The sequence below is a fragment of the Camelina sativa genome, chromosome 20 (genome assembly GCF_030686135.1).
Source record: "Camelina sativa cultivar CO46 ecotype springtype chromosome 20, ASM3068613v1".
NCBI lineage: Eukaryota > Viridiplantae > Streptophyta > Magnoliopsida > Brassicales > Brassicaceae > Camelina > Camelina sativa.
The window spans coordinates 15,803,675-15,817,198 of NC_141899.1; the positions used below are offsets into that span (position 1 = coordinate 15,803,675).

General features: G+C 42.9%; 2 protein-coding genes across 2 annotated transcripts; both read left to right on the forward strand.

Moving 5' to 3' along the window:
- The first annotated feature begins 4,758 nt into the window (after positions 1 to 4,758).
- LOC147918950 (uncharacterized) lies at positions 4,759 to 5,511 on the forward strand. The gene is made up of 2 exons (XM_087503796.1): positions 4,759 to 4,885; positions 5,000 to 5,511. Exons 1-2 carry the CDS (start codon positions 4,759 to 4,761, stop codon positions 5,509 to 5,511), a joined length of 639 nt encoding a protein of 212 aa, XP_087359922.1.
- Positions 5,512 to 6,409: 898 nt separating this feature from the next.
- Positions 6,410 to 8,476, forward strand: LOC104771003 (flotillin-like protein 1). The gene is made up of 2 exons (XM_010495472.3): positions 6,410 to 6,905; positions 7,277 to 8,476. Exons 1-2 carry the CDS (start codon positions 6,545 to 6,547, stop codon positions 8,302 to 8,304), a joined length of 1,389 nt encoding a protein of 462 aa, XP_010493774.1. The 5' UTR covers positions 6,410 to 6,544; the 3' UTR covers positions 8,305 to 8,476.
- Positions 8,477 to 13,524: the final 5,048 nt, after the last annotated feature.

A 13,524-nucleotide genomic window follows, 5' to 3' on the forward strand; every position in this document is an offset into this window, starting at 1 on the left:
AGACCGAGGGACCCTTGTTCTTTTTGAACTTGAGCACATACGTCATCGAGAGTGGGAAGCTTATCACCGCGGAGTATGTGCTTAATGAGATCGTTGCATGCAGGGTTGAGGGTGAGAAGCAGGCCAAAGACTTTGTCTTGGTCCTTCCTTTCGTTCAGAATCGCCGAATCGATGGTACTTGGCCTGAGCATCACGAGTTCGGCCCATAAAGACCGAAACTTCCCAAAGTGCTTGGTAAACTCCAAGTCTTCTTGATGAAGACTGTTAATAGCCTTTTTAACTTCAAACACACGGCCACGGGTTAGGTTTGTAACATTTCCATACACATTAGCTAGCGTGTCCCATAGTTCCTTTGCCGTCTCACAATACGAGTAGGCTTCTAAGATGGGTGCGTCTAGCGAGTTTTGGAGGATAGCAAGCACGGTATGATCTTCTTGGAACCATTTGATTTCCTTTTCGAGCTCAGCCTCCTTGTCTTCTTTCTTTTCTTCTTTGACGTCTTCTTTGTTGGCTTTCTTAGGGAGTTGGTTTGTTTCAACATGAATCCAGAGTCCCCGGCCACTAAGAGCGGTCTTTGTTGTTCTTTTCCACAAGAGATAGTTAGCGCCTTTGAGGACCACCGGAGTAACTATCAGCTTTGCGGCTTCCATGGTGAGAGAGAATATAGTTTTCTAGAGAGTAAAGGAACAGAATAAGGAGAGAAAGTAAAGAAAGAGTGAGTTTAGAGAGTGGTGAATCGAAAAACTTGCTCTGATACCATGTTAGTTTAAGCGGAACAAGAGTGAAGAATTGTGAGTTTAGTATGGTAAGAGTAAATTGTTGAGAGATTAGGGAAGAGATAAGGTTGAACAAAGAGAATAATGAAGAAAATAGATTCTATTAGAATAGTAGTATTACAATGTCGGCTAGAAGCCTTAAATAGAAAATAAGAATAGGGCTACACCCTTTACAAGCTTCATAACGACACAAAGAGAGAGAGAGAGAGGGCAATTCCCTATAGTGATAGTGACATCTCGAGGTTTCCCTTAAGGAAACATGTGACTCCAGTGGCTACAAGATGCCTTCTCGATCCTTCTCTTCTCTTGGGCCTTTGTAGAGGAGAAACTCGGCCTCTTATTCATGTCTTGGTGATCGGGTTCATTGACTTGTACGGATGGTCCAACTCGTAACCGTACGGATGGTTGTACGGACAAGACTAATCACACTCGACGTTGTCTTGCTCAATAAAGGATGTTACTGTGGAGTTCCTGTACCCCTGGCTCCCACCGTGATGCTCTCGCTGTCACGCGTGGGGGCACACTAGTAATGATTGTGTGTCTATTCCAGTGTCGCCTACTAAGGTTTTCTGAAGTCGCTCTTGAAGAAGGGGAAATCGCTTCTCTACAAAAGGTTCCTGAGGCAGAGGTTCCTCCTCCGGTTCCAATTAAACAGACTGGAGCTCTCGCTCCCGGTGGTGAGAGACAGTTAATACCTTCTCAAGTGGATGATGCTGCAGGGTGGTCGGTTGTCTCCCCAGGCAAGGGGTGCAAGAGCACTGACAAAGCTCGTAGTCCGCCTGCTGCTGGATACGTTACTGTATCTGGTTCTTCTAGGTTCTCGGTACTAGGGGATACAGAGGATGTTGGTGACTCAGACACGGCTAAGATCGATCATCAAGTTCCGGCTGCTGTAGTAACAACAACTGCCACAAGGAATTTAGCATATACAGCTGTTCCTATTAAGCAAGCGAATGTGATGGATGCTCCCATTCGAGCCTCATTGCCGCGGCAAACGAAACAATTACACAAGACTGCTTCGGAGTCTTCTTCTCAACAAGCCAAGGGGGCACCTCCTGGCATCTCGAGCAAGAAGAACTCCCGTAATTGTCATTAATGTCTGGTTTTTTCTGGAACATTTGTGGCTTTAACAAATCTAAAAAACATTCTATTGTTCATGATTGGGTGCAAGCTGAATCTCTGTAGTTTGGATGTTTACTTGAAACGCGTGTCCAGGAAACTAAGGCCCCTAGGATCATTTCTTCAGTGTTCCGTGGATGGTCTTTGATTACAAATTATGAGTTCAATACCCTTGGCCGAATTTGGGTGGTTTGGAAGAAAGATGTGCGTTTAACACCAGTTTTTAAGAGTGGTCAGGTCGTCACCTGCTCCATTCTTTTACCTGGTAACACTATGGAATTCTTTGTCTCATTTTTCTATGCATACAATCTCGCGGAAGAAAGGAAAGAGTTCTGGGAGGATCTTAAGTTTCATTTTGATTCTCCACTTTTTGCAAATAAGCCTTGGCTGATTGTTGGAGATTTTAATGAGATACATGATGGTGTCGAGCACTCTACTTATGATGATAATCCTTTTGTCACTAGTGGAATGCGTGACTTTCAGGATGTTGTACGGCACTGCTCTTTAACAGATATACATTCTCATGGTCCTCTGTTTACCTGGGGTAACAAGCGGGATGAAGGATTAATCTGCAAGAAGTTAGATCGTATTTTGGTTAATGAGTATTTGGAGTCGTTGCTTTGTAGATGCTTATGGCGTCTTTGAATCTGGTGGGTGCTCTGATCACCTACGATGCAGGTCTTCAGTGGGGAATCAGGCTTGTAAACCTAGGGGGCCATTCAAATTTTCAAATGCTATCATGTCATTCCCGGAGTTTATGCCCAAAGTGCAAGGATGATATGTTCCGCTTTGCTAAGAAGCTTAAGGCACTAAAACCTCTCTTACGGTCTCTCGGTCGTCAAAAGCTTAGCAAACTCTCAGAGCAGGTGGAGAATGCACACAAAGACCTCTGTCAGAAACAACTCTCTACGCTCTTGAACCCCACGTTTGCAGCAGAGGAGGCCGAGGAGCAGGCTTTCCAGCGGTGGGATCATGTGTCTAATTTGGAGGAATGTTTTTTGAAACAACGGTCAAAGTTACACTGGTTTTTGGTGGGTGATAAGAACAATAAATTTTTTCACAATGCTGTCAAATCTCGACAATCTCTTAATGCTATTCGAGAGATACTTTGTCAGGATGGTTCCATTACAAAAAGTCAATCAGAGATTAAAGCTGAGGCGGTCAGGTTCTTTGAGGAGTTCCTTACGCATGAGCCAGTCGACTACGAGGGTATGAGTGTTGCTCAGTTAGAGGAGTTGGTGACATTTCATGTCTCCTCTGCTCAACATGAGGGATTATTGAAGTTGGTTTCTGAAGAAGAGATTTGTCAAACACTGTTTAAGATGCCGGTAAGTAAGTCACCTGGTCCGGATGGTTACACTGTTGAATTTTTCAAGCAAGCATGGTCGATATTGGGCAGAGACTTTGTCGTTTCTGTTCAATCTTTTTTCCTCAAAGGCTTCCTCACTAAAGGTGTAAATTCGACAATCTTGGCTCTTATCCCAAAAAAAACTGACTCTCAGGAGATGAAGGACTATCGCCCTATTTTATGTTGTAATGTGTTATACAAGGTAGTCTCCAAGATTATTGCTAATCGTTTGAAGGTTATACTGCCCTCATTCATCGCTCCAAATCAGTCAGTTTTCATAAAGGATAGGCTTATGATGGAAAATCAGTTGCTTGCTTCAGAATTGGTTAAGGATTATCACAAGGAGTCCATTTCTCCTTGTTGCATGATGAAGATAGATATATCCAAGGCATTTGATTCAATGCAATGGCCGTTTCTACTTAACATCCTCAAAGCCATTAATCTTCCCGCTGATTTTATCCATTGGATTGAACTCTGCATTGGCTCGGCTTCCTTCTCTGTGCAAGTCAATGGGGAGTTAGCTGGTTACTTTCAAAGTACAAGAGGATTGAGGCAAGGATGTTCTCTGTCCCCTTATCTTTTTGTAATTTGTATGAATGTGCTGTCTCTAATGTTGGATAAGGCTGTCACTGCTCATCGCATTGGCTATCACCCTCGCTGCAAAACAATGAACCTCACCCATCTCTGCTTTGATGACAATATTCTCATTTTTCTGATGGGAGCTCACACTCTGTTGCAGAGACTTTAGCTGTTTTTGACCGGTTTGCAGTTGTTTCTGGTCTCAAAATTAGCCTGGAGAAATCCACTCTGTTCATGGCTGGCTTTTCTCCGCAACATCAGCAAGACATCCTGCACCACTTCCAGTTTACTGTTCGCTCTCTCCATGTCCGGTATTTGGGGCTCTCCCTCCTCACTCGCTCTATGACACACGCTGATTATCTACCACTCCTTGAACGCACTCGCCTTCGTATCTCCTCATGGACAGGTTGATTCTTGTCCTTTGCGGGCAGGCTTCAGTTAATAAAATCAGTGTTATCTAGTTTAACCAACTTTTGGCTCTCTGCTTTCCGTTTGCCGAAAAGGTGCCTTCAGGAGATTGATAGCCTTTTCTCGGCGTTCTTGTGGTCTGGTCCGGACCTAAACCCGAAAAAGGCCAAATTCACTTGGATTGATGTGTGTAAACCAAAGCATGAGGGAGGTTTGGGGCTTCGTCGTCTGCAGGATACGAATACGGTGTGCATTTTGAAGCTCATTTGGCGTCTTGTGTCTGCAAGTAACTCCCTTTGGGTAAGCTGGGTTCGAAGAAACTTGATCCAAACTGGCTCCTTCTGGTCAGTTAGTGAGAGGAGTGTTGGTGGTTCATGGATGTGGAGGAAGATCTTGAAGTACCGCGACCTTGCTATGAATTTACATAAAAAGGAGATAACAACATGCAATTAAACATCATTCTGGTTCGATGTTTGGAGCCCAATTGATCAGCTGTTTGCTCAACTTGGGAACCGGGGTAGTATTGATATGGGGATACCACAGCAGAGTATTGTGGCAGAGGCACTTTCGCATCGGAGACGTATGCACCGTGTTGACATCCTGAATCAGATTGAGGATCTACACAATTCCATCTGTCAATCAGTGCAACATCAAGGTGGTGATCGCTCACTCTAGAAACAGAAGAACGGTTCTTTTAAGAATAAATTCTTATCCTATGACACCTGGTGTTTGATATGGCAACCAAACGCGCCCTGTGACTGGTCTGCAGGCGTTTGGTTCACCCACTCAACACCTAAATTCTCCTTCATCGCTTGGCTTGCTCACCATAATAGGCTCTCTACTGGTGATAAATTGGTTCAGTGGAACGCTGCTGCGAATGGAGCTTGTGTCCTCTGTCAGGGTTATGGGGAAACGAGAGAACATCTTTTTTTCTCCTGCACCTACTCCTCAAGCGTGTGGTCTGCTCTGGTTCAGCGTTTGCTGGGGGTTCGGTTCACCGCATCCTGGGCAATTTTGGCCCCTATGCTTCTTGACCCTTCTACTCCACGGCTTCACCTCTTTGTCCTGCGGTATGTCTTTCAGTCTATTATACACAGCCTCTGGCGGGAACGTAATGCTCAAAGGCATGGCGAAGCTCCAACTCCGTCCTCCACTCTCTACCGCTTCATCGCCAAGAATGTTCGAAATAGATTGCTCACGCTGACAACCACCTCTGGCTATGAGGATGGTCTTCAACTTTGGTTTCAAACTCATCCTTTTTCATCCAATTCAGGCTCTTAATAGTGTTCTACTTTTAAAACGTTGATTTAAGTTGTAACTACCCCATCAGACCGCTGTTTTTTTTGGTGAATATCATTTAACATTCATACAAAAAAGGATATATGAGCAGAATCCAAATTAGTCTTTGCAATTCAACTATTTCCTTTGTCGGAGATACAATTTAGCTATAAAAAATAATCACTTTAACACCCAAAAAAGAGTTCTATCATGGTGAATTCGATAAGGAGCCAGGGCTAATTCAGTAGTGTTATATCTTCAGTTTTTAAGACTTTAGATGGACCTAATTATCTATATACTACTTGGGCTTTAATATATTTTAGTAATAGGGATTTCATGAAAAACTAATACTCTTTTTTTTTTTAAATCGAACATGAAAAACTAAATTAAATAATTTCTTTTGTATCATGAATAATTTCTTTTAAAGATCTACCATAATCGAATACCCAAAAGTATATAAAAATTAAAATACTACTTGATAATTAAGAAAAGTGAATAACAAGATGGTATGCCAAAGATTTGTAACCATAAGAAATTTAAAACGTTTACAGTAAAAATAATTGATTAAAAATAAGTACACTTATATCATCATACTAGGAAAAAAAATCTACAACATTAATTCAGAAACGCGTGGAGATCATCAACAAACCAATTAATCAATATAATTTGGCTACAATTGAGCCACTTGAACCCAAAAAGAGTAATTAAAGGACGCCATATTTAACCTAAACAAAGTCTCTAGCCGCCAATATATATAATTCTCTAATTCAATGTTGATTTTTTTTTTCTTTAAATTTTAGAATCTCACAAAAATAAAAAACGTAGTTTCTTGGAAATGCGTTGAAGTACTATCTTTGTGGTTTTTGTTAATAAAAAAAAAATAAAAACAAATGATAAGACCAAATCTTATAAACATATCGTCGACTATAAATACAAAGAGACCTTTTAGGAACTCAACACAAAGTCTTCTTAAATCATTTGGGCGAAAAGTCCCAAATCAAATCAAAATCATTTCATCATTTGATCGTACGTAAAGATGTTCAAAGTTGCAAGAGCGTCTCAGTATTTGGCGATCACCGGTGCTGGTATCGAAGACATCAAGCTTTCCAAGAAGTCATGGGTGTTTCCATGGCAATCTTGCACCGTCTTCGACGTTTCTCCGGTGAACTACACTTTCAAAGTCCAGGCCATGAGCGCTGAGAAGCTGCCTTTCGTTCTCCCCGCTGTTTTTACGATCGGTCCTCGTGTTGATGACGATGATGCGCTTATTCTATACGCTAGGTTGATTTCGCCTCACGATAAAGAATCTAATCATGTCCATGAGCTTGTTGAAGGTGTTATTGAAGGAGAGACTCGTGTTCTTGCTGCTTCCATGACCATGGAAGAGATCTTCAAAGGTATATATATATATATATATATATATATATATATATATATATATATATAAACTTTTAATTACCAATCACTCCTTTCAATTAGAATTGGTAACACTACTAATTCTGATTATATGAATTCTCAAATTTTGAAGATATTTGTTATTAGACGCATTTTGTGAACAATTTGGCTAAGTCTTTTTTCTTTTCTTTTCTTTTCTATTTGAATGATTGGGTTTTTAAGTTCAAGGAAGAGTTTCAATTGGTAAAAATGACTCTAAATTGATTGGTTTAAGTTTGCTGAAATGATCAAATTTATATTGTTTTTTTCTAGAATTTTTTTGTGAATGTTTTGGTTAAAAGAGTTTTTTTTATTTTATTTTATGGATTTGAAGGTACAAAGGAGTTTAAGCAGGAGGTGTTTGATAAGGTTCAGTTGGAGTTAAACCAGTTTGGTCTTGTAATCTACAATGCCAATGTTAAGCAGCTCGTTGATGTGCCTGGACATGAGTACTTCTCTTACTTGGGTCAGAAAACTCAAATGGAAGCAGCAAATCAGGCGAGGATCGATGTGTCTGAGGCCAAGATGAAGGGAGAGATCGGTGCCAAGGAAAGGACAGGGCTTACTATTCAGAACGCCGCAAAAATAGATGCGGAATCAAAGATCATATCGATGCAGAGGCAAGGAGAAGGGACAAAAGAGGAGATCAAAGTTAAGACTGAGGTTAAAGTGTTTGAGAATCAAAAGGAAGCTGATGTGGCTAAGGCCAATGCTGAGCTAGCGATGAAGAAAGCTGCTTGGACCAAGGATGCTCAGGTGGCTGAGGTTGAAGCAACCAAGGCAGTGGCTTTAAGAGAAGCTGAACTTCAGACTCAGGTTGAGAAAATGAACGCATTGACTCGCATTGAGAAGCTCAAGGCCGAGTTCCTTAGCAAAGCCAGTGTTGAGTATGAAACCAAGGTTCAAGAAGCAAACTGGGAACTATACAATAAGCAGAAACAAGCTGAGGCGGTTCTATACGAGAAGCAAAAGCAAGCCGAAGCACAGAAAGCTGAAGCAGACGCTGCGTTCTACACAAAGCAGAGAGAAGCAGAGGGACTTGTTGCTTTAGCTAGTGCTCAAGGGACTTATCTTAGAACCCTCTTAGACGCTGTTCAGAATGACTATTCTTGCCTAAGGGACTTCTTGATGATTAACAATGGTATTTATCAGGAGATCGCTAAGATAAATGCTCTTGCGGTTAGAGACTTGCAACCGAAGATTAGCGTTTGGAACCACGGTGGAGAACAGGGTGGTGGTGGGAGCGGGAATGCTATGAAGGATATAGCTGGACTTTACAAGATGTTGCCTCCTGTTCTTGATACGGTTTATGATCAGACTGGGATGCAGCCACCGGCTTGGATGGGTACTCTAAGCAAGTGACGCCTCCTCAACAGCTAACAGGTTGACGTTTGGATAGTGCCATCGTTTACTTGTGATTTAAGATGCATCGATGAAAGTGTAATTTTTTAACTTATAAATCCTGTTGGAAAACTTGGCTTATTCTTTAGTGTATTTTTGAAGTGTTTTTTCAAAAGAAATTACTTTGATGCTACTCGTGATATTCATAAAGAAATCAAATGAGACTAAAAAACTAAAAAAAGGTATAAGACATATTTTGTTTGAAATGAAATAAGCGATGTATATGTTCGTGTTATGAAACTAGAGATACTAGAAAGATGTATTCTCTTATTCTTTTTGATTCAATCGTTTAGAGGTTACATATATATAGTAATACAAAGGCTTAAACATAAATCGACTTAGACTAAAGACAATATGGCCGATGGGCCTTTGTAGTCTTGGATGTATATGGATCGGTTATGGAGATCCATCCTAAGTGATTTACAATACTCTCCCTTGGATGACATAACCGTGCAGATACTAAAAGATCACCATGATACGCTTAGAGATGCTGCCTCATTAAAACCTTACCAGGAAAACTCAGTGGAACAAAACCATGGTGAAGGAAAAAGAGTACATCACGGTAATGAGTGGACCAAATGGATCTTTATCCAAATCAAGGCTCCTTACAACCATTGGGCTAGTTAATGAGTGAGCCTGGTCCATATTAAATCTCTTGAGTACCTTTTCAGTATATGCCATTTGATGCAGAATGTTTTCATCATTTATGTACTCAAGCTGCAATCCCAAACAGAACTTAGTTTTACCTAGGTCTTTCATTTCAAACTCTTTCTTGAGATATTCAACTGGTTGGGCGATTTCCTCAGAGGTTCCTAGGATATTCAAATCATCCACATATACTGCTATGATTACAAACCCTTTGTTTGCAAACTTCTTTATAAAAATACATGGACTGATGGGATCATTCTTATAGCCTTCTTTGGCTTGTTACTCACTTAACCTATTGTACCACGTTCGTCCACTTTGTTTCAATCTATAAAGGGATTTATTTAGCCTTATGCAGTATTGTTCTCGAGAACCACTCTTATCTTTGAGCTCAATACCCTCTGGTAATCTCATATATATTTCATTATCCAGTGGACCATATAATTATGCGGTTACAACATCCATTAACTGCAAATCCAATTTTTCTCTTATAGCCAGACTTATTAAAAATCTAAAATTCGTTGCATCCATCACAGGGGAGTATGTCTCCTCATAATATATTCCTGGTCTTTGAGAGAATCCTTGTGCTACAAGCTGTGCCTTATATCTCATGATTTCATTATTCTCATTTCTCTTCCTTACAAAGACCCATTTATTTCAAGTGCTACTTTGTATGCAAATATTTCATCGATGTCGACATCCTTACGGTTCCATTGTATTCCAGACATGATATAATTGATTGAGATCTCATTATTATTGTGACAACCCGTCCCACAGACCCCACTAGCCTCACTGCTAGCTGCCCCAACGGACCATCCGTGGACCCTGCTAGCCCACCGATAGCCGTCCCAGCGGACCCCAAGCTGGCCCTGCAGGGCATCAATCCTAACCCCTCACCGTGGAAATGGAACTATTCATCCAAATCCACCAGTAGGTTATTGGTGCGCCAGGCGTTCCTCGAACCCTGGTCCTCACCCTTTAACAACCTTCCCACATGACAAGTTGCCACCAATTGATAATTGAAACAACCATCTTTTTTTTTAATAATAAATACAATATATAATTAACCATCCCATACTATTTAATTAAACCACAATGCAACAATAACCATCAACAACCAATATGCACAGCGGAAACATACCACTAATACAAAACTAATACATCATCAATACAATAACACTCCTAAACATTCTATCCAACAACCTAGCACAACTCTATCTAAGGTTCCAACATAAACAATATAGCCAATAACACACAAACAAGATCCTAGATCATCCTCCTCCTCATCGCCATGATTCCACGTCACATACCTGCACACCACAAACAACAATCGAGATGCGTAAGTATTATCACAAATACTTAGTGAGTCAATCCTCATATCTACTAGGCTATACACACAAGCAACTGAGATTCCAATGTTTAACAAACAACAAACAAACACAACAAACTAGGAAAAAAATCACGAATCAGGCAAGTTGGTGTCGACCGACACCAGATTGGTGTCGATCGACACTGGTCCAAACATGGTGTTGACCGACACCTAACTGGTGTCGATCGACACTCCCTTCGCAGACGCAAACTGCACGAATCCGAACGACGAACCTCCGTTTCAATCCGCCTCCAATCTGTCCCAAACTCTCCCAAAAGCTTCATGAACCTATAATAACCACAACACAACCACCACAAGCAAGAACAATACCACAAAACACAACAAATCAAGCAAACAAAGGATTCTCAGGCTTAGATAAGCCATGGTCATGCACTCACCTCTTTTGCAGGAAGATTTGACCAAAGGATGACGAATCCCTCACTCCCAGCAAGCTTCTAACACTTCCTTAGCTTCAGATCTCCCAAGAACACCAAGAAATCTCACCAATCTCCCCCAAATCTCCAGAACAATGTTTTCTCTCCTTATCTCTTTTTCAACGGCGACAAAACAACAAAACACGACCTAGGTCGTTTTCTCACTTAAATAATCCGGCTCTATGGTTTTCCTTAAGCCAAACCGGTCTAGATCGTTAATTAAAATAATCTGGTCGAACCAGAAATTACTGGTGTCGATCGGCACAATACTGGTGTCGATCGACACCCATCCCCAAAATTCCCAATTTTGGTTCACGGATGTTACAATTCTCCCCCTCTAACAAAAGATTTGTCCTCGAATCTGAACACACCGCCACTCATTCGCAAAACTAATCAAACCACCGTCGCAACGGTTCGCACCATCCAACCATCTGGTCTACTGCAACCAGGACACCACTGGTCCAAACCACCCTGATCCCACTGGTCAAAACAATCAGACCCCAAGGGTCAAACCAAACCAGAATCTACCGGTCAACTCAAGTCAGACTCTCTCAACCATCACAACTCTGGTCCCCCCAGACCAGCATCCACCTGACCTTCCCGGTCCACACACAGCAACCCCAAAATTGAATCTCTATCAATCCTAAGATCCCCCACCCGATCTCAACCTGAAACCTGAGATTGAACCCCCATCAATCACTTAAATCCACATCTGGTCACAATAGAAAAATCTGCGATTGAACCCCCATCAATCTCCTTAATCCACTTTCAGTTACAATGTTTATCCCCACGTCCTTGACACTTTTGCCACCAACTCATCTGCTCTTAGGTTGCAACCTTCAAGCCATACCGATCACACTCTCAGACCCCCCATCTTCGAGCACACTCTCAGAACCCCCGCCTTCGAGCCATACCGTCTCACCCTCGGGTCGTCACCCTCGAGATCTCGGTACCAGGAGAACCCCCATCTCCTCTGCCACCCTCAGGACCACAGTCCCTCGAGCTATCGGTATCTAGGGAACCCCTCGTCCCCTCAGGAGAACCCCCATCTCCTCATGAGTTGTTCAGGACCCCCCCCCCCCCCCCCCGTCCGTATAGCAAACGGTCATAACGTCTATAAGTATTTCTCCAACCGGGACCACCCCCGTGGTCCACGCAGAACATCTTAATGTCCTACCAACACCATATTCTCTCCTAGAATATCACCACTACCATGGCCACCCCCAGGCCTCACTCCTATCATCTCAAACACTTCGGTGTTTACAAACACCCTTTCCAAAAATAGACTAGCTTAACTATTCATAAAACTTCACATTTTTAGAAACTTTCTATTTATGGCAACATTCCATTTATAGAACTCCCGAGCGATTTCCTTTTCCACAAGATCCACAAATCACAAAACCAAAGAACTCCAATTTTTATTAAAACCTCAATGCAATAATTGTTTACAACTGCAAACGAGAGAAACATAACTGAAATAAAAAGAAACAGAAGCTAAACTAAACTCTGGGTTGAGCACCCGGTCCTCCCTATGGCTGTGCCTCAATCTCTATCATCTGCCTCCACCTAGGATAGAAGAGCCTGATATGCCCCTCCTCCCCACAATGGTAACACGATCGACGATATTCCTGCTGATTAGCTTTCTTTGGACAATCTGCCAACCTGTGGTCCTTGCTTCCACATCCGAAGCACCCCCACCCACCTTGCTGCATACCTGACGTGTCTTCCCGCTTCCTCTTATGTCTTTGCTCTGACTTGTTACCCTTGCTCGGGTTGCTCTGCTCCAAAGTCTCCTCTGTCTGAACCGCTGGACTGACCACCACTACCTGTGACCACAAGTCATCCTCTATCTCCGCTGCAGTCTCCACCAGCTCCGCCCTCGTAGCGTAACTCCTCCCTCTGCAATGGACCCTCAAGTCCTCACGAAACGCCCTCATGAACCTCCTGATCTGAGCCACCTCGGGCTCCATCGCCCGACCCCCATAAGCCAGAAGTCGACTGAACTCTAAGTCCAGCTCCCGTACTGACCGAGTCCCCTGAGATAGCTGAAGAAACTGCACCTCCAATCGGTCTAACGCCTCTCTCGAAAAATATTTGCGGTTGAACTCCTCCACAAAGTCAGCCCAAGTCATCTCCCTCTGCACTTTCGTAGCAGACACTGATCTCCACGACACCTGAGCATCACCAACCAAATTGTGGACCCCTATGTCCACCCAAAACTCCTCAGGACATCTCAGAGTATGGAAGTTATGTTCCACACTCGTCCTCTATGCATCTGCAGTAGTAGGATCCGTACCACCTGAAAACCGCACAGTATCAAAATTATGCATCTACCTTAGCATAGACAAATAACGAGCATGAGCTCTCACATCCGCATCCACTGGTTGCTGCTCCTCCGTCACCACTGGTGGCACTACCTGAGCCTGAGCCGGACCCACTCCTGGTATCCGCTCCAACAGCTGTGTCAACAAGCCCACCAGGTCCACACCTCCTACAAGGGCTCCACCTGCTGGGATTCCCACACTCAGAACCCTAGCTCCACCGGCCACTCGAGCACCGACACCACCCGCACCGACCCCCTTAGCGCCTACGGTCCTATCAGTACCACCACCAGCCACACTCATGAACCCCTCCTGGAAGTCCTGCGACTCGCCGACACCCCTAGCTGTCACACTCTGCTCAACATACTCGCTCACTGCTGGGACTCTGCCCCTACCACGAGCACGACCGCGT